This window comes from Dermacentor variabilis, chromosome 3 (assembly GCF_050947875.1).
Source record: "Dermacentor variabilis isolate Ectoservices chromosome 3, ASM5094787v1, whole genome shotgun sequence".
In the NCBI taxonomy this organism is placed as follows: Eukaryota; Metazoa; Arthropoda; class Arachnida; order Ixodida; family Ixodidae; genus Dermacentor; species Dermacentor variabilis.
Window position 1 is genome coordinate 67,700,483 of NC_134570.1, and position 27,797 is coordinate 67,728,279.

General features: G+C 48.9%; 2 protein-coding genes and 1 pseudogene across 3 annotated transcripts in view; all 3 read left to right on the plus strand.

The window, feature by feature from the left end:
* Positions 1–485: 485 nt before the first annotated feature.
* Positions 486–8,797, plus strand: LOC142573978 (high-affinity choline transporter 1-like). Its single transcript, XM_075683175.1, has 2 exons — positions 486–678; positions 7,611–8,797. The coding sequence occupies exons 1-2, from the start codon at positions 489–491 to the stop codon at positions 8,213–8,215; spliced, it is 795 nt and encodes a 264-aa protein (XP_075539290.1). The 5' UTR covers positions 486–488; the 3' UTR covers positions 8,216–8,797.
* On the plus strand, positions 5,637–5,816 carry LOC142576787 (U2 spliceosomal RNA; annotated as a pseudogene).
* A 4,793-nt stretch (positions 8,798–13,590) lies between the features above and the next one.
* The window catches only part of LOC142575820 (high-affinity choline transporter 1-like), a 41,635-nt gene continuing 27,428 nt past the window's right edge, over positions 13,591–27,797 (plus strand). The window contains exons 1-2 of one of the 2 annotated variants that reach the window (XM_075685498.1): positions 13,591–13,965; positions 25,709–25,816. In XM_075685498.1, coding sequence (XP_075541613.1) covers positions 13,728–13,965; positions 25,709–25,816 — 346 coding nt within the window. In that variant the 5' untranslated portion in view covers positions 13,591–13,727. The remainder of the gene's footprint in view (positions 13,966–25,708; positions 25,817–27,797) is intronic. The other variant, XM_075685497.1, reaches the window with a different exon arrangement.

Consider the following 27,797-nt stretch of genomic DNA (forward strand, 5'->3'; position numbering starts at 1 on the left):
AAAAGAAGAGCAGATTTATCAAGTTGAACATTTAGACACAGTGGGCAGACCAAATGTATAATACATTATAGGAAAATAGGATTAAATATTGGCTGGCGAAATTATGTTCTACGCAATTAACAAATTTGCATTTATATAGGCAGGAAGGTTGGGCGCCGCGGCAACCGGCGGTGAAGCCTTATCAAAGTGGAGAAATGTTTCCAGGCATAATTTCGCAAGCTCGAGTGATTTCTGTAAATGTTGCAGTATCACCCATAGGTAGCACTTAAATGTCCTTGCGGGGATTTATCGGTTTCCCTTATATAAACTGACGTAGATCTTGATCTTGATGTATGCCTCCCAAGAGCTTGTTCGCAGAAGTGTACTTTATGGGGTCGAAACGTATTGTTGAGCTGCCGGTCAAGGTTACTGGTGGTAAGGATCTTGCAGCAGGAACACTGAACCAAACATTTACAACTGCCGTGGATGCTCACGTGCAGGCAACGGAGATGGAGGTGGTGATCGCGCTGCGCATCATGATCTGCGCCCTGGGTTCGCTGTCCGTGTACATGGCGCTCTCGGTGAACTCCGTGTTCGCTCTGTGGACCCTGTGCTCGGACATCGTCTACGTTCTACTCTTTCCGCAGTTACTCTGCGTGTTTTACTTCAAGGAGACCAACGCGTACGGCTCAGTTCTGGGTGAGCTGTTACGGCCGCTTCGCTATAGAAATACCCGATATTTTTGGGATAAAAAAAAGTTTACGAGCTTCTTGACATTACCGGCGCCTACAACAAAATGCCGTCTACAACAAAATGCGCGCAATTACGATTTATTTGGGCACTGGATATTGCGGGACGAGCACTGGCCCAAGACGGTGATGTCTTTCGAGGGCTGGGTCCGGCTACGGCCTTTAGGGACACACTCGTAACTCACTAAAGTGTTTCGGATGTAAATCTTCTATTGAGCCATGCTTACCTCTACTTCCCTTCCCCTTACACACTTCTCAATGTAGGTCTCGTGATAATATATCTCTCGTACCATACTGCTTTTATGTGTAGCTGAGTCCACGGGAAATGCTCTAACTGCGCATCACTCTCACTTTAGGTAATGTGCAACATTACAACGAACGAACGAACGAACGAACGAACGAACGCAACTCAACTCAACTCAACTCAACTCAACTCAACTCAACTCAACTCAACTCGACTCGACTCGACTCGACTCGACTCGACTCGACTCGACTCAACGCGACTCAACGCGAGTCGAGTCGAGTCTAGTCGAGTCGAGTCGAGTTGAGTTGAGTTGAGTTGCGTTCGTTCGTTCGTTCGTTCGTTCGTTCGTTGTAATGTTGCACATTACCTAAAGTGAGAGTGATGCGCAGTTAGAACTCAAGGAAAGGAAAGGAAAGGAACGGAACGGAACCGAACGAAGCAAACATAAGAAACAAACAAAGAAATATGTTCAAAGATTAAAACTTTCGTGCGACGTGTTTTTGGCTAAAAGATACATAAGTATCTTGATCATGCCCGAAATACCACACATAACAGCACCGAGCGATTTGCAAACATGGGTGCCATGCATACGTGACAAGCAAAACAACTTGCAGTAACTTATGCACCGTAGACAACTCACGGCGGATATAGCTAAGCTGTCTTTGCTGCATGTGGCACCGATGTACGAACCGCTTTCTGTCCGTGAATTAAAGCCCTAACTGCACTTTCCTCGAAGTTAAGAACCTCTTTCTCTGTGAAGAAAAACATAAAATACAGAGCAGTCCTCTCCGACGTGATGCCCGAGGCAGTCGCGATCCAGCAACCTGATGAACTAGGTCAGGCAACACTGGCAGCAGCTGTCCGTTGTTAATGATACAGTTGCTGAAATTTGCGCATGTGCTGCAATACGTGTGCCGTTGACTGAGCGTATTCTATGGACGACTCCGGTCACCACCGAGGTGCCGAGTATTCCGAACTTACTAAGGCCAGTAAAATTGTTTCTCTTTGGCAGTTTTTTGAAGTATCGCGCTTGCTTGACATATTTTCGTCTCCATTGTTTTGCTTTAAATGAAGGTCCTACACCTTTTAAATCCTAGAAAACATTCTGAATAGCCTCGGAGCATCGTAGATGATTTAATTTAATAGTTTTCCTACAGCCAGTTTTAGTTTAGTATCCCAGGTGATGTCTGTGTCGGGACACAGAATGGGATTACGTTTGCGTGGGACATTGTGGGTTTCCGGCACTCACTTTTGCTCACTCGGTCGCGTCCTGTGCTGCCCCTCGTGAAGACCGATATAGCAACATAGCAAGTGGCCGAGTGAGTCGAGGAGGATGTCAAAACATCGCTAGGTCGTGCTCTCACGCGGCTACCTTCTTCGTCAAGACATCAATGATAGGTCTAGACGCGGGACATACCATCAGCGAAGGCGGTTGGCGAATGACTAAAGAGCCCTTACGAACAAAAAGCTTTGTGAAATCTGGCCCTGGTACGTGCTCGCGTTTGCACAAGGTCTACTTGTGAACACCGTGTTCTGCGAACTTTTCACGTTCTTACTGCGTTAAAAGGTACCTTTCCTCTTCGTTTCTCTGAAGTTATAACTTGTCATTTAAATGTTTTTATCTGGCCAGCCTTCTCATGGCAAACCCAGCGGACAGGGTAACTCAGGTATCGCAAACACATTTGTTTGCCAATATTCTTATATATTTTGGCACAATGTCAAACTCTTATTGGATCGCGACTTTTGGAAACGTATGACGTTGTAGAACATTCAAGAAACAAAACACGAGAAAGAAAAAAACTTCCGCAGCCTATGGAGGCTTTCTACAGCGACACTGGGGTGACGTCACAGAAGGTGTTCACTATCTTGTAGTTTCTGTTAGATATCAGCGTGAGATGCTCCATGTGACATGCGTGATGCCGTTCCGCTCGTGTTCGCTTTAAAGCACAGCTCCTAGGCGCGCGTTCCTGCGTTGGGCGTCGGCGTGCTCGGTGTAAACGAGCGAACGAGCACAGCGAATGGTGAGAAAGCGAACGTGGAACGCAGCCGGGGATGAAAGACGGCGATAGCGAAGAGAGCGCGAGGAAGAAAACGGAGGAGGAAGGTGAAGCGGAACCATCAGACGGAAAGCGGAGGAGGAAGGTAGTGCGAAACATCCGGTTTGAATGTTAACCGACCGATTTTCTCGATTGGTCTATCTCCAACTCCGATCAATGTGATTTCATCTTAACTTAAATGACCTCTTAGGGCTGGCAGGCTTATTCATGCCAATGCATTATATGGCTCATGAAGGGGAAAATACGGTTGCGACCGTGGAGATGGCACAAAGCGTCACGTGGTCACAGCTGACCAACAGGAGGCGTGCGATGCATGGACACTGGGTTCCTTGAAGCACCACAACATGGCGCTCACCTCCACGCATCACGGGAAGACTACGAATGAAGCTGTGCAGGGTGATATGGGCTGGACTAGTTTTGAAGTGAGGGAAGCTCGCCGTAAAATTGAGTATGAAGAACGACTGAGGAATATGGAAGAAAGTAAATGGGCTGGGAGAGTGCTGAGGTATCTGTACATGAAAAACATTGATTCACAGTGGAGGAAAAGGACTAGGAAGCGCACCAGAAAGTATGCGGCCTGTAGGGTGTGCAACACAGCAGCAAAGAACGCCAAGCGGAAAGTCAGAGTGGCCGAAATAATATCATGGGTGGTGGCAATGGAAAAGAAACCTGCCATGAGTAACTACTTAAGAGGAAAAAACGAAATCAGGAAAGAAACAATTTATGATAACTCAAAGGGAAGCTTATTACTTTCCGAAGCGAGATCGGGATGCCTTAGAACACGCACCTATAAAGCGAGATATAAGAAGGAAGACGAAGCACGTGCTTGCTGCGGTAAAGCTAGGGAAACTATGGACCATGTTTTATTAGAATGTGACGACGTCTGCCCAGCGGCCGATTTAGGCCCCACTGGCCTCCTTGAAGCCTTTGGGTTCAGCGAGAGCAGTGGAAAAGTAAACATGTCCGCAGTAGGGATTAGTAAGAGGCGATTGGAGGAATGGGGGAATAAAAGCAGGGAAACGACAAAAACGGAGACATACAAAAGCACAGTTCGCAATAGGGGATCAGAAAATTTGGTTGTGCGAGTTCATAGCGTTTTTTTTCTTTCTTTATTGTTTAACCTAGGTAGGACATTGAGCAGTATAATAGCAAGGGCTTGGTGGCGCAACCCACCACCCCGTTCCAAAGGGGACGCTCATAACATCCATCCATACATCCAGCGGAGGTGAGCACCATCCATGCATTAAAAAAATATGGGCGGCTAAAGTGCACATGTATTTGTAGCTAAAAAGCGTGGACACAGAATGGAGGTGAAGAAAGTTGGCAATCAAGTACAGGGTAATTGAAAGTGTACCAGGAGTAATTTGAAAGGAAGTGAGAGAAACAGAGACAGCGAATTGGATGCAGAGAATGGAAACGAAATACGACCAAGGAGATTTGTAAGGATGAGAAAAAAATTAGAAGGGAAAATATGTACGACATCACGAAGGGAACTGCCGTGCTATTTGAGGCTCGAGCTGGTTTCCTAAGGACAAAAACATACCGGAGCAAATATTCGGAATTAAATGAGGCGTGTGTATGCTGCAGCAAAAATCCGGAGCCCACTCAGCACGTCGTTATGGAATGCGAAGGAATTCACCAGCGCGACCAGTACGTGACGCACAACCTCCAGAAGCGCTTCGATTTAAAGTAGACGGAAGTATCAGCTGGTCGGCAGTCGAGATAAGCAAGAGATGTTTAAAGTGTTGGTGGGTAAAAAGCAGGGAAGAGACTGATACGACCGGAGGCATTACAGGCATATGCAGCGGTACAAAGTAGATAGGATTGGGGAGATTTATACAGGAATGCTAGAAGGAAAAACACTGATAGCATAGCGGAAAGCAGGCTGGGTGACGATTTGTGCCCGCTCAGTTTCAAAGGGGATGGCAAAAAGTCGTCGTCATCGCCACGGCAGTGGCGGCGCCGGCTGTGCGGCGAGAAAAAAAAACAGAAAAATGCAGTGCCATTCCACTCTGTGAAGGTGAATGACCAGGGAAGCTGTGTATGTTGGCCTCTTAATGGCAAGCTGTCCATTTCCGTGCGTCAACCGGTGTGTGCACATAAATGGAAGGCGAGGCGCGACCATTTGCTCCTCCACGATGTTGAGCCTCGGAAGATGATGAGGTACCGGGGAGTACACGTACCCATGCATTGTTGAAAAGCGCCGCACGACACCTTTGACTAACGAATCCCGGCTCGAAGAAGAGGTACGCACCTCACAGCGCTCCGAGGGCACACACTGCTTCACCGTCGCCAAGGCGATCGTGCGTCGGTTGACGCGCCGCAGTGCAATAATGGCTGCGAGATTGCTCGAAAACCAGAATTGGTCACACACAACAGACCATACAAAATTGGTTCTCCACAAACTCGCTCTGAAACCTGGCCGTTGCTCCGGTGAAACGTTCCAAGTTTGCATCATTGGGCCTACGTGGGCGGTTCGCATTTCATACCTCCTCGCGGTCCTGGCGGGCAGCACTCTTACGGGACCGCCACCGCGGGAGAGCGGAAGGAAATGAGATACGCGAGTGCTTGGATCGCCGACGAAGAGAGGGCGGTGCGAACGTAGACATAGCCGATGCGAGTCAGAGTGTAGTATCTGTTCTTATCAGCTTAATATCTGATACGGATTGTATTTGGGTCCAAGATATTAACCTTATTTTTGCAAGCTGGCGGAGCGCTTGAAGCCTGCTTCACCTTCGCCGCCGGTCGCCCTGGTCTTGCACCGTCTTCGGGACCTGTCCACAGTTTTTGGTCTACGGACATCGATCCGCTTGAAACTAGTTATATACAGCTCCGATGTAAAAGCACGCCTTCTCGCATAGGGTCCGCCGCAAGCGTTTCCCGGTAAAGAACGTTGGCATAAGCTGCTCTTGCCGGGAAGCGGCAACTGTGTGACCGATCCATGCATAGCGCAGCTCTTCGCTGCGCCGTGATTTCGGCGAGTTCTGTCGTGAGCTCCGATGGACGAACCTTCGACTTCTAAGTCAATAGCGGCGCCGGGATCCTTTCCATGTCCACGCAAGTACGCGAACGAGGCCGAGACGTGATCGCAGAGACGTGATCGGAGAGACGTCGCAATGCTTTCTCATTCATCCCCGCAGGGATACCTAAGTGCCCTTGGTTCATTTTTTTTTGCATTATCTTAGGTACAACAGTCATTGCACTGTCGTAGGCGCTCACTGCTACGAGACATTCGTTTATAGCCGACAGAAGCACCATGTCATTTCTTTTTCTTTTTAAAGCACAGTTCAGGCGCCCGTTCCTGCGGCGAGCGTGTCCCTCGTCACCGAGCGAACGAGCATAACGGAGTATAAAAGAAAGAGCTAACGCGGAGCGCAGCGGGGGATGAAAGACGCGAGGAGAAATGCAGAGGAGGAGGGTACGGCGAAGGCGCGAGAGAAGCGTAGTGTGGCGGCGATGGCTACGACATGACGAGATGGGTCACAGTAGCAAGCATCGTCCGGGAGGCCCGTCTGCGGCGGCTGCTATGAATCGCGCACACGCGTCACCCACGCGCTGCCTCTCTCAATCTCCCGATTAGCGAGGCAGTTGCACCACACTTCGCTCAGTTTACGATGTGCCGAACGAGACAGATTGTCCGCGCCAGCCAATATATCGAAAAATGAAAACGCGTTTAGAGCTGAGCTCAAATTTCGCATTAGGCAGTATGGTAATCGCCGGTGAATTTTTCTTGGGAGGGTTTCTTTTGTTCTCTCTCGTAGCTTTTCGGAACACGTTCAGAGGAAAAGAAAATTCATACCTCACTCCATAAGTTATGATCTCAGAGCGTTGTATATGTTACTGTATAGATATTTTAAGGCTAATTTTACGCTACGAACTTGATAGCGAGCGAGGAAAGAAAAAGACATTGTTGTCAAGTTTCAAAACGTATTCCGCTTGCGCTTGGCCCAAGGTGCCGCAACAGTGCCGGTACAACGTCAAAACATTCGAAACAACTCTCCGAAAAGCATATCTCACTGGGCCTTGTAGAAGGGCTCCTGCAACTTGCGTACATGGCGCTCCTAAGTAGTGCGAGGGGCGCTGTCTCACAACCATTAGGGTTGAGACGTCTACCCAGTGGTCGATTTAGGCACCACTGGCCTCCTTGAAGCCCTTGGGTTCAGCGGGGGCAGTGGTAAAGTAAACATGTCCGCAATAGGCATTAGTAAGAGGCGATTGGAGGATTGGTGGGAGAAAAGTAGGGAAGCGACAAAAGACGGATAGGTACAAAAGCACAGTTTGCAATAGGGGATCAGAAAATTTGGGTGTGGTAGTTCATAGTGTTTTTTTTTATTGTTTAACCTAGGTAGGACATTAGGCAGTATAATAGCAAGAGCTTGGTGGCGTGCCCGTTTTAAAGGGAACGCTCATAACATCCATCCATCCATCCATCCATCCATCCATTAGGGCTTCGAAGTCGGTGTGGGGTCCAGTAAGATCCGTAGCAGTCGACCGAAACGACATATCCCGGCAGGCTTGTATAAGTGGCTTGGAAACTTTACGCTAAGGACGCAGGTCATAGCCCGAGTCGCTTCGTCGCAGCTTTCTTCGTGAGCGGCGTGTTCCGGTGCCTGTGTGGCGAGCCCTCCATGAACGTGCCCGTGTTGGTGCGACTGCCCCTGTACGACCCGGAATTTGGCCAGCGGTTCCCGTTCCGCCTGCTGTCCATGGCGCTCGGCCTGACCACGCTTCTGCTCGGCTCTTACGCGGCCGACACACTCTTTCGCAGAGGTTTGCTGTCGGACCGCTACGACGTGTTCTGTTGCTTCGTCAAGCCGCCCCCGCCGTCCCTGTCTCGCAGGCCGTCAACCGTCCCCTCCGACCGGGCCGCTGATGCGGCGAACGAAAGAGAGACCACCACCTTGGGGATTTCCAAGTACAAGCGGAAGGCGTCGGTTGCCGCTGGGCCTCCCGTCGAACCTCAGGACAGCCTGAACGTGAGGAAATCCTCGTTGGCAGGGGGCCTGAGGCATTCCTCATTGACGCAGTCCGGTTGGGCGAACCAGTCGTCTGGCGTGGCGGAGAAGACTCTCACGGAGGGGGCCACCACCGAGACGAGGACGTCGCGCAAGAAGTCCAAGTCTGGCGTCGCTAAAGCCGGCGGGAAGCCGACGCGCAATAAGTCCGTCTCTAACGGATCGGACTGACTGCAGCGCTTCGGAAGCACGCGAGATTGTGGACCAGCGCCCCACTGACCGCAAGGGGGCCTTTAGTTTATTATTTCTTTCTATTTAATTTTTTTACGCTCTGCTTTTTGTTCGTACGCAATTTTTTTTCTGCGGCTCTTATTTTATGATACATCTAACCTATTTCTCCATGTGAGCGTGTGCGTTTAACGTGTCTGAAGATATATTTCGCAACTATTCGACAAATACTGGTCAGGCGTCCACGATGTTCACATGAGCACAGGCACTACGTGGTGAAATGCCGTATAGATATAGAACTGCAGATGGAGTCTTGGCACAACTTGCTCGGCGCGCTGCTTGGCCGGTGTGGTGACATAAGTGCCGTGTTTCGAAGAACTTGTGTCATCATTTGTTCACACTCATGCTTCCTTTGTCATTTGTTATACCTGTGCTTTAGCTTCGCCTGTGTGTGTCTGCTTCACTTCAAGATGTCTGTGCTCTGCGTTGGGAACTAGGCGTGACTACAGAAGCGTATCTCCTACATTGTAAATATCTGCGTATTCATAAAAGGATCTGTACTCGCTTCTGCATTGTTTCGAGCATAATCTGACGAGCTCAACTAAACGTGTTGGTTTTGTCTGATTCTTTACTATACTGCAAGAAGTTTATATCGATGCGTGCAGTTCTTCGACTGTAGAGTTGCACGTTTTAGGCGTGGATGGCGCCGTTAGAGATGGTCGATTAATTTTTTTATTCGATCAACGATTAATCGTTCATTGTTCTAGCCTTTAATCGATGAATCGCTTTCGTTGCAGGGTTTTTCATCGATTAATTGATTATTCTAAATTATTTCCGGGTGCTATAAAAAGGTTGAAACACAGTTATTCATTTTTATAGACACTTATTTTGATGTTTGAGAGGTGGAACTAAGTTAGAAATACAAGTGTATAAACGTTTGGTAAAAGATAACCTTTAAGTTGTTAAAAACGAAGTATAATTGACACTAGTGGCCTTTTAAAACAAACAATATGTATTATAACATGGCAGTTAGAGAAACAGGATAAATGACACTAGTGAATCCCTGTACTGCATAGCTAAACACCTTTTAAAACATAAACAATATGTATTATAACATGGCAGTTAGAGAAACAAGATAAATGACACTAGTGAATCCCTGTACTGCATAGCTAAACAAGAAGTAAGAACAACGGCAATAGTGAAGGGCAAAGTCCAACTAAAATATGCGAAGAATTCCAATATGCACAAGGGAAAAGAAAATTACTGGTTCAGAATTTAAAGCCACATGCTCTTTTCTACAGAGCGAGGGAATGTCAATTGGCTGGGAGGTTTCGACACCTTGTTTGAACGGCCACGCAGCCAGCACGCGCGAATAGGCGCTCGCAAGCTATGCATTAGCTGGAATCGACTCCATCGCCATGTCGAATACGTGCTCCGAACCGGTGCGCATGCTGTGCCAGGTCTTTAGTGGACTGGGAGCGACACGACGACCAACGAATGGGTTTGCCATAGTATGCCATGAATTGCGGGGAGATTTCAAGCGTCTGGCTTCGGGAGGCGTGTGGGGGAAGAGAGACGAAGCGCTTGGCTCGACATCAGTCGAGACTCGCTAGGACAGTCGACGATCGCTCTACCGCAGCTGCACGGCGACTTGCTCGTTCTCCGCCGTTCTAGTGCGACTTCTAGTGCGGCTCCCGTCAAACTCAAGAAAACGATTAATCGAACATGGCTAATCGATTAAGTCCATTAAAAATGAAAGGTGAACATCTATGACGATTAATCGCTTTGCGGGATACTTTTAATCGATTAATCCTTCATCGATATTACCAACCCTGTAGGCGCCATCGAGACATCGGTCGGTTGCACGTGGTGACGAAGCAGTGCCTCACAACGCCAGGGTGACGCGCGCGTGTCGCGTTGCGAACTCTGGTTACAGCAGCAGTGTAGTAGTAGCAGTAGTAAACTTGTTATATTGTAATGATGTCCCAGAGGGTGGAGCCCTCAGCCCAGAGCCCCATTTTCTGCTGCTATCCGGTTGGCCTGGCCAATCAGGTATCGCTGGTCGTCCAAGGCTGTGTGGAAAGAGCGGCTTCCCGCTGGGATGGGGAGGCGTTTGGTATTGTAGGAAGGCCGGGTGGTTTGGAGCACCCACCATGCTGGTTACGCGGGAATGCTCCAAACCACCCGGCCTTCCTACAATACCAAACGCCTCCCCATCCCAGCGGCTACCATTCTATAATATATATATATATATAATTATAGAATGGTAGCCGTTTGGGTGTCCTACACAGAAAGCACATTTGTCGGGAAGCTGGGTAGGGAAAAAAAGTGTGTCGGAGATCAAGGCTGGGGAACGTATTAGTAAGAGGCTGGCGCCAAGCGGCTGCATCTGCACGGTTTAGTTTCACATTTGGTGGAGAGAATGTTCTACGGAATAGTCTGTAGTGTTGTATATCCAGCGCCCATTATTACCGAAGCAGAGTTGACAAATGGGGCCGATGGTTGACACAGCGGGCGGAGCGAACAAATCGAATAACTTCAAGGACAACTTTTTGGAGCGTTAAACGGACACAAAGAATCGCTAAAGTTAAGTTAAATGTTGTTACAAGGTCACTAAAATTGTCACTAGAACTCTCGAGCTAACTTTTAAGCCTGAACGCTATACACTGTAAACACAATTCCATCTATGACGAGAAAAATGATGAGCCATTCCAGTCTGACGGTGCACGGATGACCAGTGAAGCTGCTTAGCACACGACCCAGAGGTGAAAGAATTTTGAACAAAGGTACGAACATATTTATTGTCCTCATCTGGGGCATCGTGACGATAGGTACGTACACACATTCTCGTATCACCTCTGGTATAAGATGCGTCCGTCATGTAAGACAAAGAATGGCTGGTTCCCTTTTAAAGAATAATTCATTCCCCCGCAAATAAAAAAATATTTAACGCGCCCTTCCCATTACGAGGACAGAAGAGAAATACAATTATAAGCTGGAAAGATGAGCGGCAACGGAGCCAGCTGTGGAAGAAAATGATGCTCGAGCCATTGCTGATAATGGTAGTTGTTGATGATAGTTTCCTCTTGCCAATAAAATGGTTCATTCTCCCTTAAGCAATGGCTAACAGCCCCGTAAACTATGTCACCTTGGTGAACGGGCATGAAGTCCGCTCCTTAATATCTATAATGAGTCCTGGCAGTACGGCAAGGTTCCTCAAGATTGCAAGATCAGCCGCCTGATACCGCTTCTTAAGGCTGACAAGTCTCCCTTAGAGATTACTTCATAGCGACCAATTGCGCTGGCAAGTGCGTTGGAAAGGTAATGGAGCGAATGATCCTAGCCAGACTTGAGTGGTACCTCAAAAACTACGAAATCTACCCAGACACAATGTCTGACTTTCGACGTCGCGGATGTTCTATCGACAACGTTATCGACCTGGCAACCTAAGTTCAACATCAAAAGACGTGCAAGAGGTTATCTGTCGCAATTATCTTAGATATAAAGGGAGCCTATGACAACATTCCTCATGACGCCATACTTGAAGCATTGGAATCGGTTGGCCTAGGTGGTCAATTGTATCGTTGGACACGCAGTTATTTACATAGGCGGACTCTATTTGTTAACATTGAAGCTGGGTGAACCTCGCAATATCACACGCACCATGGAGTTCTGCAAGGCGGTGTCTTGAGTTCCACGCTCTTCATCCTTTTACTCATGGGTTTCGTTGAACGACTGCTGAACACGGTCAAAGTATCAATGTATGCCGACGGCTTCAGCTTTTGGGCATCTGGTGTGACCCGGCCGCAGGTACGCTCAAGGCTTGAAAAAGCTGCGACGTTCACATCGACGTACCTAAACAAACAAGGCCTCATGATCTCGTCAGAAAAATGCACATTGGTCGCGGTTAGCCGAAAACCATTGAGATCATACGATGTCTCTATCGACGGTCAAAGCATGCCTTATGTCAGGAGGCACCGATTTTTAGGCGCAATCATCGAGCGGGACCTCTGCTGGAGTCCTCATGTGGCCTACCTAAAAAAGCGCCTGACGGATGTTTCTGATGTGTTCAAGTTTCTTGGAGGAGAAGCCTGGGCTACTTCAGTACATGCAATGATGTAACTATAAAGGACGCTATTTCTTGGGTATTTGCGATACAGCTTGCCAGTGCTGACCAACACCTGCAGAACTAATAGCCGTACATCCGAAAGCGTCCAGGTCCAAGCACTTAAAGTGTGTCTTGGATTGGATTCCCGCAATGCTCGTCAACAGCTGAAACAATTGCGAGTGCACACGACTACCCAGCCAATTGAGTTTCATACCTTAAAATTGTGATTTTTCCGTCAGCTCATTTGTATAGATAATGTTTATACTTCCTCCTACATTAAATTTTAAATTGCCTAGCATTTGACTGTTTCTTATTGTCGAAATGTACTCTCCAATTGGAGAAAAATAGAGGTGAAGGAGCTGCTCTAATTCGCCTTGATTTAAAACTGCGTTTGGGCATTACAGAGCTAAAGTTGGGACCTGTGCGGTGCATCAACATAAACGTTGCATAAGATTACACATCGCATAGGATGGCTGTAAAGGCTGTTTTGTGTTGTAGATTGCATTATTGTGCTCGATGCAGCACTAAAAATGGTGATGCGCTTTGTATTTAACTTTATGGCAATGACTCCACCGCTTTACTAAAGCCTTGCTCTCCATTAGTTCCACCACTTGCATTCCACCTGAATCACTTTCCTATTTCTTCTTGTATTACCATGCGCCCTCGTCGTGGATAATCTCCCGTTGTGGGCATTAAGAATACTGAATTCGTGGCCGCCGCTGGGATGCGGCTCTCAAAAGTTCGGAGCTGGAAGACCAGCTATGGGCCGTCCGCGGCAAGCCGAAGATACCAACCGAGTTCACTTCAAGCCGCTACCTGAGGCGACCACAATCAAAACTGCAGACAGACAGACAAAGAACTTTAATTACAAGGTCCTGAGAAGCTTTGCCCTAGGGCAGAGCTGCGGGCCGCTCCTTCGTGGGGAGAGGTAGGCCGAGCCTAACCGCCGCATCGTGGGTTCTCTGGACAGCCCAAGTTCGACGTGACAGTTCTGAGCTCTGGATGGTAGAGCTCCATCCTACCTGCAGAACCATGCTTTTTAATAAAGTTTATTTTCTTCTTCTTCTTCGTGGCCAAACACGATACGATGATGAGGCACGCTGCAGAGTGGGGGAATGCGGATTTATTTTAACCCCACGTAATTCGTGGAAGTGCAACCAATGCAATGCACACGGGCGTTTCTTTCTCTCTCTCTCTCTGTCAGTCTTTGAATTTTTCGCTGTCCGGCTTAGCAGGGCAAAGCCAAAGCCACTACACCACCACGGCAAATAACCTGTTTTGGGTGCGTGGCGATGTTTCGAATGATCATCAGCAGCAGAAGCGCCGCTCGCGAGTTTCGCGTGCGGCCCGTGGCACGCGGACGTCCCATTCGGCCCTCGTCCCAAGCGGAAGGCCAGGAAAGGCGCCATGGCTGCGGTGAACGTAGTGGCTTTGCTGTTCATAATCGTGTACTACTTTGCAGTCATTATCGTGGGCGTCTGGGGACGCCGCAAGGCGCCCCCGACGCAGAGCCAATCGATCGGACCGCCTGGGTCCCGCATATCCAGGCGGAATATTGACGACGACGAGAAGGATAACGTCCTGCTCAGGCTGTTCGTTGCCAATCGGGAGTTGCCGCGGGTGCTCGGCGTCGCCTCTATGATCGGTGAGTGAAATGTCTATAGCGCATGTTAATGGCCTCCGAGATTGCGCGCGCTAGTCGTCGCGTGCAAATGTGGGAGGCTTTGACTGATTACAGATTTTTCAGCTAGTTGGTTCGGGTCATATTGCATGTGCTTACATATCCTACGTATGCTTGATATTTTTATTGAGGTGTCAATTGTATGAACACTCCAGGCTCATTTCTACCGTAGGCGTCGCATGAGGTTCCGCATGAAGTCCAAGGGTGTTAAAATAGTCACCCTGCGCCGTACGCTGTACGTGAGAGTGAAAGCTTGGGTGGGTGATCCGGCCATCGCGGCTCAATCTTGCGCACGCAACGAAGGAAAGCGACAAGAAAGTGCGCCGTCTTCCTGTAGTGTCGTAGGGCGACACTAGGTGCGCTTAGTTGCGTAACAAAGCCCATAAGGAGATGGCACCACTGTTGCCCGTATATATATATATATATATATATATATATATATATATATATATATATATATGCATGAATTGCATATTTGCATGAATAAAGGGTCTTGCGTCTGGTGTGATATGGGTTAACATCTGTGTCGTTCTTCTGTGGATCGCACTGCTGGCCAACACTACAATTTGGCGACGAGGATGGGATCCGTTGCACTTTCGCCGCTATTCCTCGCCACCCCGGGCACTCCAGCCATTCCATGGCCCCGCTGGATACGCCTCTTCGAGAATTTTCTTCTCGCGTCCGGAGCTGCCGACCTGCCTGCGCCCCGCCGCCGAGCTCTTTTGCTACACTGCTTGGGGCCGGAAGGACAACGCATTTTCGGTGCACTCACATCGCCAACGGCGCCGAACTAAGCTGCTTCAGCCGCTGATCGAGCGGACGCCGCGCTCTCCGAGCAAGACGCCACAGTGACGAGTTCCCCAGACGCATACGACGTGGCCCGCGAGACGCTGGCTCGACATTTCGCCGACACGCGCAACGTTCGGCTTGAACGCAACCACTTCCGCGAACGCCGTCAGCTACACGGTGAGTCCACAGAGAAAGACGGTGAGTCCATCTCTGACTTCGCCCTCGCGCTTCGAGAACTGCCTCTTGCAATTTCGGCGAGCAAGCAAACGAAAGCATGTGCGAGCAGTTCATCACTGGCGTTGCATCTCCGCAGTTACGTTCACGGTTGTTATTGGAAGGAGACGCACTGACTTTCGACCGTGCCGACGAAATTGCGCTACTTCGTGAGCGAGCTCAGCTTGAGTCTGAAGCCTTTGGTAACCCCATTCAGCCCATCATACAACAGCCACGCCAACGTGACGCTTTTGGAATGACCAGACAAGGTAACCGGCGTTTCAGCGACAATGACACGCGCGTCCCTAGTCAAGCCCGCGTTCGTCATGCTCTCTCGCCAACTTCAGGCACGGCCACCGCTGTTGTTCCGTACAGCGGAATTTCAGATGTCTGCGGTAATTGCGGCACAGCAGGTTGCGAGCCGTCTGTGTGTCCCGCTCGCGGTAAGACCTGCTTCGCATGCGGCCGCCGGGGTCACTTCATGCAAGTCTGCCGTAGCGGCCGCAGCGCACGAGGACGACGCCCGGCTCGCGTCCGCGAAGTAGTTTCTGAACAGGACACGTCAGACGCCATCAGCATTCTCACTGTTCACGAAGGTAAGCCCACGGGTGCCTACATTGAAGTGGCAGTCACGCCAGTCAACTCCAAATCGCAACCGCGCGTTGTGAAGTTCTTGGTCGACACTGGATCCGCTGTGTCAATTATACGGGAACAAGAATTCCGAAGCGTGTTCTAAGACAGAATACAATTGACCAGCTCTAAACTTACTTTGTTGGACTTCCAACGCCGGAAGATTCCTGTGCTGGGACAATTTAAAGCCGGAATCTCATACAAGGAAAAAACGGCCGTTATAGCAATTCATGTCGCACCCGGAGGGACTTCTCTTCTTGGTCTGGATGCTGTGCAAGCTCTAGAACTGCATATTGTGGGTGCACAGCTACGTTGCCTGCACACGGCTGACGAAGAAGGTTCAGATGCCATGCTGAAAGGAGCAGCTAAAATTGCACAGGAACAGCACAGTCCGCTAAGTCTACCAAAGTTCGGTATGCCAGCTTTGCTATGGGCAAAATTTTGCCATTTGTTCTCACCAGGACTTGCCAAGGGCATTGAGCACAATGTCAAGATAAAGTCGTCAGCCTCTCCAGTCGTGCAGAAGTTGAGACGTTTGCCACTTTCTCTGCGCAAGCCGGTTAGCGACCAGCTTGAGCGTCTTATTTCTGATGATGTCATTAAAAGGGTTAACGCTTCCGAGTGGGTTTCTCCTATCGTTGTAGTCAGCAAGATGGACGACAGTATTTGCCTCTGCGTTGACTTGAGAGAGCCTAACAAAGCGAATGTAGTCGGCAGCTTTCTCTTGTTCCATACGGAAGAGCTGCTACACTCTCTGAATGGAGAACGCCACTTTTCAAAGCTCGATTTAGCTTCTGCCTATTACCAGGTGCTGCTTCACCCAGATAGCAGAGACCTCACTGCTTTCCTTACGCACGATGGCCTTTTTCGTTTCAAAAGGGTGTGCTTCGGACTGGCGTCAGCCCCAGCTGCGTTTCAACAACTCATGACAACGGTCCTGCGAGGCTGCAAAGGGGTACTGTGCTACCTAGACGACATCATTATCTTTGGCAGGAGTGAAAAAGAGCACTTGAGAAATCTGAAGCAAGTTCTTCAACGCATCTCTGAGGCTGGACTTAAGCTCAATGAGAAATGCGTGTTTAATGCATCGGAGTTACCATTTCTTGGGCATCGCGTCAGCTCGGAAGGAATAGCTCCCCTTCAAGCCAAGGTTGATGCCATTGTTCACGCTGCCACCCTCACAGACACAAGCATGCTCCGTTCATTTTTGGCCTTGGTTGAGTACTATGCTAAGTTTATTCCGCACCTGGCTAAAGAGGTAGAACCTATGCGTAGGTTGCTTCGTAAGGATGTACTTTTTGAATGGGATGACGCTGCCGAAAAGAGCTTTGCAAGGGTAAAGAAGCTCCTAGCATCGCACAAGATACTGCAAATGTTCGACCCGACACTCCCTGTTAATGTGGCCACAGATGCGTCTGCTTATGGCCTGGGAGCAGTACTACAACAGGCTCACGGCCCACACACTCGAACTGTCGCATTCGCATCCCGAACTCTGACAGAAACGGAGCGGAAGTACTCAGCGGGAGAGCGGGAGGCCCTGGCGTGTCTGTGGGCGTGCGAGAAATGGCACATTTATCTCTGGGGACGACCATTCACGTTGGTAACGGACCATCAAGCCCTAGTATCTCTACTTTCGACACAGGACAGCGACCACTTCGCATCACAAGGGGGACCGCTCGTTTGCTTCGTTACAATTTCACAGTTCAGTACAGACGTGGAGAATACAACAAGGTAGCAGACGCTTTGTACCGGCTACCTGTTCCAGACACAGAATATGGCCTTCAGATTGAAGAGGAAGTTGTGTCTCTGGTCACATCTTTAGTTCATGTCAATGACCTTCGACTCCCTACAGCCGAGGATTGGAAACTCCAGGAGGTTGCTCATTTTGTTCAGACATATTGGCCAGCGAAGAAATGTTTGACTGCTGAACTGACTCCTTACTATGAGGTCCGGGAGGAATTGTCAGTAGCAGATGGTCTGCTTATGCGCTCGGAGCGTATTGTGGTTCCAGCCAAGCTTACTGCTACGTTTATTCAGCTTGCCCATGAATCGCACCCGGGAATTGTGAAGACCAAGCAACGTCTTCGTGAAAAGTACTGGTGGCCAGGTCTGGACAAACAAGTAGAGACTGCCATCCGAAGCTGCACGGTCTGTCAGTCGGCAGACAAAAGTGCTAAGAGCTATCCCACTGCACTACAGCCAGTGACCCTTCCAGATAAACCTTGGAGCAAGATAGCTGTTGATATTGTGGGTCCATTTGAGCGTGCACCAGCCGACTGCCCTTTCGTTATATCGGTGGTTGATTATTTTTCCAAATGGCCAGAAGTTACTTTTTGCAGGGATGTGTCTTGCACTAAAGTGGTGGACTTCCTCCTGTCAATATTTGCACGGGAAGGCTACCCCGACGAACTGGTCTCGGATCATGGACCACAATTTACATCCCGAGAATTTGAGTCCTTTCTTCAAGACAGAGGCATCAAGCACAGCTTCTCGGCTGTGTATCACCCACAGGCAAATGGACAGGTGGAAAGGTTCAACCATGTGCTCAAATCTTATGTTCAGTTGGCCTTGCTGGAGCAGCGACCAGTGAAGAACACTGTTACAGAGTACTTGGGGATCTTCAGAGTTACTCCTCACAGTACCACTGGCCTTTCTCCTGCAGTGCTTCTGCATGGCCGGCACATCAGGACATCCTTGGACGTCATCGGACATCCCACCTCTAACTTCTTCACGGACCCCGCTCCGGAGATGTCCTTACTTCGGAAGAGGGTGAAAGAGCACCAGCGCAAAAACAAAGTGTATGCTGACCAACGAAGAGCAGCCCGAGTACCGAAGTTCCAAGTTGGGAAGTATGTGCGCGTTAAGAAACCAATTCCTGGTCCGCATCCCAGCTTTGGACCTCCAATGAAGATTTTTAAGCGCATAGGGCGTTGGTCCTTCTGCCTAGAAGACGGTCGAACTTGGAATGCCTCACAGCTGACTGCAGTCCCAACGGGAGCATCGCCACAACATACGGTACGGTGGGATGACGACTACCAAACTGCACCTCTACACGGAGCACAAGCCTCTATGCTGCCAAGTCCACGGACACCTAGCAGAACCTCTGGGCATTTGAAGCTATCTCCGTCAATATCTTCAAATCTTTCTCAGCCACAGGGTCCAGTACATGCAAGCCTTGCTTCAGAAGATGGTGACAGTGCTTCCGTAGTCATCGAAACTGCTGGTGAGCCGCCAGCGTTTCGTCGGTCCAGAAGAGACAGAAGACCACCGGCAAGGTTTCAGGACTATGTGCTTGGACATAAACATTGACTGGCTTTGTGAACATCTCTGTATTTAGGGAAGGGGTAGATGTAGTGTCGTAGGGCGACACTAGGTGCCCTTAGTTGCGTAACTAACAACGCCCATAAGGAGATGGCACCACTGTTGCCCGTATACCGGGTGTCCCAGCTAACTTGAACCAAGGGTTTAAAAATGAAATATTGGAGTCAGGAGAGTGAAACTAACTGCATATTGGTGATAGGCATTTGGCGCACCACGGGAAATTTTTTGTATCGCAATTACTTAACTAGTAATTAAGATAATTTTTTTAAATTTTTTAATATTGACTTTAGACACTAAATGTGATTCGCAAAGTTGGAGAGCACTTTCAGAAACCCGCATTCCATTATTCGCCATAAAGAAAACCTTACGTGTACCTCTTTTTCCGAGCTCGAAAGAAAGCCCGCGAAATACAAAAAAAATCACGTGACGAGCACATTTGCGCGTCGCGATCGTGCTGCTCTCAACCGTGCTTTCAGTGAACGAAATCAGCTCCGGCCTTTATTCGACGGCCCCGTTGCAGCGGCAGGCCGATATCTTGGCGGGGGTTTTTCGTCCGCGTCAGCTAGTTGGCACCCGGCGACGACGACTTAGTCCCAATCTGATAAGATACTGAGATGGCGAGTCTGCTTTGTCACTCAGAAGCAAAAGAGAAATACAGGGAATAATGTTTCGCCGCGAGGTGTTGGCGGCTGTGTGTTGCAGTTTCCTAATGAGGATTTTGAAAGCTGGAAGCAGCGGTGAAGCACAGTTTGTCGTGTGCTCTTCTTATGCCACTCTCATGCGAGACTGAATCTTTGGTGTAGTGATTACTAGCACTGCAGACATGCCGTTTACAAATGAAGAGAAAGCAGACATGGTTCTGGCTCTAGGTGCATGTCATGGGAACAGAAGGCGCGCTGCAGACCTTATGCAACAATGGCACCCAGGCAGGCGGCCAAGTTCAGTAACGATCCTGCGTGCCTTCGAGACGCTGCGACGGATGGGCAGTTTTACGTCCACACGACACAGAGCACCTGTTTTTGACGAGGACTTCGAGACGCATATTTTATCGCTGTTCGCTCTGGAACCCCAAGCAAGCGTGCGCAGCGTGAGCGAGGATACCGGAGTCTCCAGGTCATCAGTTTGGCGAATACTGCGCAAACACCGCCTGCATCCGTACCACGTACAGCTTCATCAAAATCTGTTGCCACGGGACTTCCAAAACAGGACAGATTTTGCTAATTGGATTCTGATAAAGATGCAGGACGACCCGGATTTTTTGAACAAAGTGATATGGAGTGACGAAGCTAGTTTTTCGCGCAATTCACAGGTGAACCTGCACAATGCTCATTACTGGAGCGATTCAAATCCCTACTGGGTTTTACAGACGCAGCACCAGTACCAGTGGTCATTTAGTGTTTGGTGTGGACTTTTCGACGGTAGTTTGATCGGGCCTGTGTTTTTCGACCAGACGCTGACAGCAGATCGCTACACCAATGATATCCTCAGAGGACCCGTTGACGACTTCCTTTCGGATCTACCGCTCGCCAGGGCCACAAATGTGTGGTTTCAACACGATGGCGCCCCCGCGCACAGCAGCGCCAAGGCTCGGACCTGGCTCGACGCAGCGTTCCCGCAGAAATGGATAGGACGACTAGGTCCCGTGAACTGGCCAGCCAGGTCTCCTGATATGACACCTCTGGACTACTTTTTGTGGGGTCATATCAAGGACAAGGTGTACAGCACACCAACTTCCACACCGCAAGACCTTAAAGACAAAATAACGGAAGTCTGTTTAAACATGCCTGAGGCTGTCATACGAAATGCAACGGCTGATTTGGTTACAAGATGCCATAGCTGTATCGTCGCACAAGGTGACCTATTCGAGCACTTTTTATAATTGGTAAGAAACCGAAATGAAATGGAGTCAGGACAACCGCATGCCACGGCTGTCATCGCCGCACAGCCAAGCCATAAACCGCCACTTTTATTTTCTTTGCAACTGGCAAATAAAACTCCTCTCATTTGAAAACTTCGAGCTTGGCAGTCTTTATCGCGACTGCAAAGCGCAGCGCACTCGCTGCAATTTACACCGTCACGCGCGAACTGGCTGACACGGCCGAAGAAACCACCACCAAGATATCGGCCTGCCTCTGAAACGGGGCCGCCGAATGAATACCGGAGCTGATTTCGTTCACTGAAAGCACGGTTGAGAGCAGCACGATCGCGGCGCGCGAATGCGCTCGTCACGTGGTTTTTTTTGTATTTCGCGGGCTTTCTTTCGAGCTCGAAAAAAGAGGTACACGTAAGGTTTTCTTTATGGCGAATAATGGAATGGGGGTTTCTGAAAGTGCTCTCCAACTTTGCGAATCACACTTAGTGTCTAAAGTCAATATTAAAAATTTTAAAAAAATTATTTTAATTACTAGTTAAGTAATTGCAATACAAAAAATTTCCTGTGGTGCGCCAAATGCCTGTCACCAATATGCAGGTAGTTTCACTCTCCTGACCCCAATATTTCATTTTTAAACCCTTGGTTCAAGTTAGCTGGGACACCCGGTATATATCAATGCTCGCATGAATAAAGGGTCTTTCGTCTGGTGTGATATGGGTTAACATCTGTATCGTTCTTCTGTGGATCGCACTGCTGGCCAACACTACACTTCCGTCGCTCGCAACGCTCGGGAGGGAGGGCAGGAAGGGGCGCGCGTTCTACTCCAGGTGGCCCGGACGCGTTTTTACGATTGCTAGTAGGTACAGCGGGGCGTGGCGCTTCTCACGGTGCTCGACGTTTTTTCGCAGGCGCGAGTAAGAGCAGGTGCGAGAGAGAAAATTTGGAGGCCTTTGCTCCTTGAATGTGTGAGTCTTGCTAGGCAAACAGATGAGGTTTGTTAACGCGTGTTGCATGCGTTTGTCCCCTAGGCATGCCGGCACTGCGGAGTGCGGTCCAGTTTGTTTACGCCCCGCCGCTGGCTGCCCGGGCGGTGAGACCGTGGGCACGGACGCCCCATTTGGTGATCGCGGTGTCTGGAGGGGCAAGGTTCCGACTGTTGGATAAGTCGAGGGTCGCTTTTTTTCGTCTCGACGATAGATTGCATTTTTTACAATCAGTGCTCCAGCAGCACATGTAACCGGCAAACGGAGGCCTCATGAGAGCAGGTTATATTAAAGCAGGCGGCGCAGGATCTCTAGGGCACCCAAGCGGTGGCGGGGGGTCAAAGCTGGAAGCAGGGCGTCCCGTTGGTTGGGACCGTGGAGGCCGAAGCGTGCTAGGGGGTGTTCGCATAAAAAGTTGGCTGTCCGCGGGTGTATGAGATCTTTAAACTCTGGCTGTATGTATGTTACTCACTTTTGTATGTAGTGTGTCACGTTAATTTTTGTATTCGTTTCTTAATTACATAATTAGTCAAGAATAATTAACCAACTTCTGAAGCAACGAACCTAGCAAAAAATCGAATTAGAAAGTTGCCGAGCGATTTGTAAAACGTCCGAATATACAGTTTCTGTCTTCCTATCAGGTATTACAGTTTTTCAGATGACTGCGAGTGCCCGCCAAATAAAAAAAAAAACAAACACCCGTGACATGCCAGCTTGCGCGTCGTGATTGCATTGCTCCTAAGCGTTCAGCGCACAAACGAACATAGCATTTAGCCAGGTGTGCTGCAGCTGCGTCTGCTTATCGCTGTCGCGAATCGCCGCGACGGAAGCACATCGCTGGCGTAAATCGCATAGCCACGCCTACGTCACTACCCTGTCGCCTTTAAGCGGCGCCACGGCCGGCTAGATGCTATGTTCGTTTGTATGCGGACAGTTTCGGAGCACTGCAATCACGGCGCGCAAGCGGGTTTGTCACGTGATATGCTTTTTCTGCAGCCGAGTGTCACAGTTATATCAGTTCAACCACCCACGCGTTGAGCAAGAGAAAGAAAAAGAAACGAAGTGAGCCACTGACGCATGCTTACACCTGTTTCTGTGCGCTCTAGTCATATGCTGCTCTCTCTCTTCTCGCGGGCGTGTATACCAGAATGCGGGGCGTTCATGCATGCATAAATTACACACAGGACACAGAATTCGTACATGAATAACGCACAGCACACGGTATCCGTCAAAGTCCGTGCAGTCTTGCTTGTTTGCCGCAACGGAACGATCGCTGCGCAAGTTACGAAGTCGACACGCGCAGCCGAACGCTTTCTGCTTACCTTTCTTTCGTACCCACGATGCGGGGTTGACCTCCATGGTCTATAATAACGACGCCGAAAGGTCGCAAGCGGCAGTGCTTTCCCGTTATCGTAGGCCCACAGTGCAGGAAGGTCCGACGCACCATCTATCGCGCAATTTCGGACATCAAAATGAATACGCACCCGAGAAAGCTTCCTGGGCGCGAGGTCCTTTTCTTTTTAAGGCCATCATCCTATGGGGCCGTTTCTCAGGCGCCGCAGGAAACAGCGAATAAATACACTCCTCGCAAACACAAGCTTCTTGTCTCTCTGCGAACGTCAATCGCAGGGCTACTGCTTCCTTTTACACTGGTTGTTGGTGCAACCAACGACGGCACAGTTCCGCCCGGACAAATACCCTTTTTAAGTCCCGCTCAGCAAAGTGGCAAAAGCACGTCTAAACAAGTCTAGTTCAGCAGGAGCCGGTGGCAAGAGCGTATAGAAGCGTAGCAACACACACCGACAGTGCGGCCATTTTCTCCCGTCTTCCGCAGTCAGAGTTTCATAAAATAATTACTAGAGGGAACTCTGGCGCTAGTGTCTACGGGAGCTGAAGGCGGGGCCCTGGTTCAGCCCGCATGGGAATGAAGCGTAGTACACCGATTTGTCGAAACTTCGTTCTTCTGGCTTCAAAGGCTCCGTGACCTTGAAAATTCATAATTTTCAACAAAGTAATGTGCAATAATTTATGACTTTACTAAAATTGTCCAATGGCCGGATTCGAACACAGGATCTCTATAGCACAGAAGCCCGATATTGAAACCATTACGTCACTGATGCATGCATCGGCAAGGGGCATAGAATGCCTTTATAATTTTTTCGCGGGCAGGCCAGCACGTTCACGCGCTTGGGGCATTTCGATTCCGCCCCCTTGACAAGCTGAAGCGCTGCAATCAGTAGCGATCGTGCGTATTCGCAGATTATTCGGCACTTACAAAAGTATAAGTGGCTCTATAATTTACGACAGTGACAGGAGATAAAGCGTACTAAACAAATCCACAAGAACGTATGAGTCCACAAGTACGAAGATCATACAAATCTATGTATTCCTATGGTGGTCGAATGATTTCATCACCAGAGTAACCTCTAGTAACTATTGTCGAAAACTCTACGGCCGCCCACACCGCAGCCCACACCAAAAGGGAGCATCTGGTGTCTAGAGTAGCTGGGCGGCTGACACTCGCATTAGGAGGCTATAAGATATCTGATCTATTCACGACTTCAAATAAATGCTCGTCCCCTAGCAGCCGCGCCAAGAACCAGCCGATGTAGGTTAAGCCGCAGGTTCCGACATCACAGTGTGCGCTGCAACGTTGCCTCGTATACGGGGTATGCACTGACGTCATCAAAGTCGCCATATTGTTGTACAGCGAGCACGGTGAAAGCCTGCGTGTTATCTCAATCCGCTTATCTCCAAAAGTGCTGTGGAAACTGTGAAAAGTACAACAAAATGGTGTGCGGTGACGTCACTTGAATACTCGCTATAGACTTGCCGTATAGGCTCCATACACAGTAACTCTAGCCTCGTAGTTCGCAAATCGCCGTGATGCCGCTGTGCACAATACCGAAAAATGCAAAGAATGTCGAAAGAACGTTGGTGTGCGCCATTATGGGCGTTTATTGCGCTGAAAACAAGCAATGCATCATTTTATATTTACCCGAAAGTAGTAGACGATGCACAATGGAGAGCGACATGGATAAGAAACGTGTCCATTGGGAAAAGGTGACTGACACCATGGTGGTTGGTTCGAAACACTTCAATCAGGACTGCTTCTTTTCTTCGGGCGTGTACACCATTATTGTCTTTTTATATATTTTAAATATGTTGATGGCGTTTCTAATCGCCGAGTCTACTTAGTGATTAGTGATGTACGGTTAAGCTTCATTTGGTCTGGATATAGTTGTTTTCTGTTTCGCCCGACAGGCTAAGCATTCATGGCGATAGGAAATTATTAAACGACTATACGAAGTAAGGCTAGTCGTATTATAAGCTGCATAAACTGCTGTAAAAAATTCGCTAACTAAATTAACAAGCCTTCACGTGCATAGGCAAAGACGAGCACATCTAACTAGATGGCCGCGGACACTCACTGTCAGTAGGCTGGCGTGATAAGGAGCGGCAGCAGGGGCGAGCGAATTGTCGTTCGCGCTGTCTATCGCTTCTAGCGAACCCGGCGCGCGAGATATAATCTACTTTCCTACCTTGGCATACATATACCAAAATACATGCGGAACCTAATGGCAACGCCGACGGCGAAAATTCACCGGGACCGCCCATATAATCGCTATCGCAATATTAATGATTGGTGAATCTCTTCTATTAGGTACCTGAGCATTGTGACTTCGTATGCAGATGACTCGTGCCTTTACAGAACTCCATCTGAAGATGCGAAACAAGAGGCGTCACAAGGCGATTTAAAGAATCTAAAAAATATAAAACGAGAAACTTGGGACGTATATACAGTGCACTATATTTTGTAAAGTGTTTCTTTCGCCAGAACTTGTTAAGTTTCTGATAGATGGCAACCCTTTTCTAATTAACATCCTTGCTCTTACAGCAACCTGGGTTGGAGGTGGTTATCTGAACGGCACCGCCGAGGCAGTCTACAAGTACGGCATCGTCAACTGCCAAGCTCCGCTTGGCTACGCGATGAGCCTGGTTCTTGGTAAGTTCATGGCGGTCATCCTGCTCCTGTGAATAGGGGACGCGCTGCACAGCTGCTGTAATGTTATACTGTACGCTCTAAAAAATGTTTATACCCTTTGGAGTGTATATCTGCCACACAACGACAACCGTCATCTGCCTTGATGCGTTTCCTTTCTTTACCGCTGCGAGCCCGGTACTTTCCAGTAACGAACGGCATGTGCGTTATGAGCATGACATAGCATTCCCGACAGGAAAGTAGCGGGCGCGGCGTTTTCAACAAAGGAAACGCATCAAGGCAGATGACGATTGTTGTTGTGTGGCAGATATACACCCCAAAGGATGCAAACTTTTGTTAGAGTGTATGTGGAACAATCACACCGCCAGGTAGGCAGGACCGCAGGGAACGTCCACCTTCCAGAGGCACTAGGGTTCAAAGTTGATGTGAATGTTATGTTGTAAGTTGTCGAGGCAAGCAAGAAACGTTTAGAGTATTGGCGGGAAAGAAAAGCAATGAAGAGATGAACCGGCGTCGTTGTACGCATAGGTGAGTTTACAATATAAATAGAAGCGTCGACTGCTGGGCCAGTTGGTGCATCATGTAGCGTCGTCGAGCGCAAAAAATGGGCGGGAAGAAACGGAGTGGACTGGATAGACGCTCACTGAAAACTGAAGTTTAATGAAAGGTTTTCCAGGAAGAGGAGGGCCGCACATGAGCATTCAAAAGGCAGATACAAAGCTCATGCATAATCACACACAAAAATTGTAAAATATGCTGCCGCCCGAGGAGATACCTAATTTCTTTATCCGTCAAGGCAACTTACAGACGTGGCAGATTGTGGGTATATCTGGCCCGCCTCAATGATTCGTCTCGCCAGTCTGTCATTAGACTTGTTTAAAATGGTTGCATTTCTATATAGCGTAGTGCAACCGCAATTTTTGATGCGTGCAGGCAGACGCATACCACCCGCAACAGCCTTTAAAGCCGCCGAGTACTCCCTGAGTCGGTCGTTTATACATCGACCCGTTTGGCCAATGTAGAATTTACCGCAGCGGAACGGAACGGAACCAAGCAGTTGTTGAGATGGTCTGGCAACCATGTATCGCCGATTTTCCATGAGACAAGGAAACAAATAAACTTGGAGGGATCACTGTAACATGACGCAGCCGGCCTTGGCAAGCTAACTATCCGCGACACCATTCTCTTCGCTTTTCTTTTTTTTTCTCGCAGTGTTGGCCCAACATGGGACATCTGAGACTGCGTATTGGCCAAGAAGGTTTGGTTCCCGGTAGTTTTTAATCGATGCTGACTTGTTTGGCACGAGACCTTCTTTCTCGCGTTTGCCCGATCGTTGTGCGCATGCGTGAGTAGTGCGAGAAACATGTGGGGAATTCTTCTGCTCGAAATCTGCCTTTCCCTGGGTACTGCAGTACAACAGAGGATAACCCTAGCCGAGCTACAATACGCGGAATCGGATGAGTACTAGCTCTCCAGAATAAGCTAGCTGTCCGTTCTGCTTTCGTGACGCCTCGCCGAAACGTTCGGATCTTGTCTAGAAACGGCTCCTGCGTTTGAATTCTTCGCATAATCTTTTTTCATTTTAATTTTTAATGCTTCGTCATGCATTGGTATGGTGATATCAATTATATATTTGTACAGAGTCTAGGCGCGCCTAGGGCTAATAGCTACGTGTGCTCTGAGTTCCCGCCGCTTAGCGAGAATCATCACGAAGGTAATTCGCGCGCTGCTTGTGCCACTCTACATCACGCTAGTATTCTGACGGTGGTTGTTCGTGATCTTCGAGTGACAAGTGTACACATGTTTATCCGAGCGCGCGTGGTCGACACAATGGTTTTTAATATATATGGTCAGTGAATGTTTACAACACAACTTTTTCTTGGGCGAGTTGGTGTTTGCTGAACAACATGTTATTGTAGCGTAAAAAAAAAAACGGAAAATAGCGATTCTAAGTGACAGAGAATAGTTGTCTTACTTTCTCTTC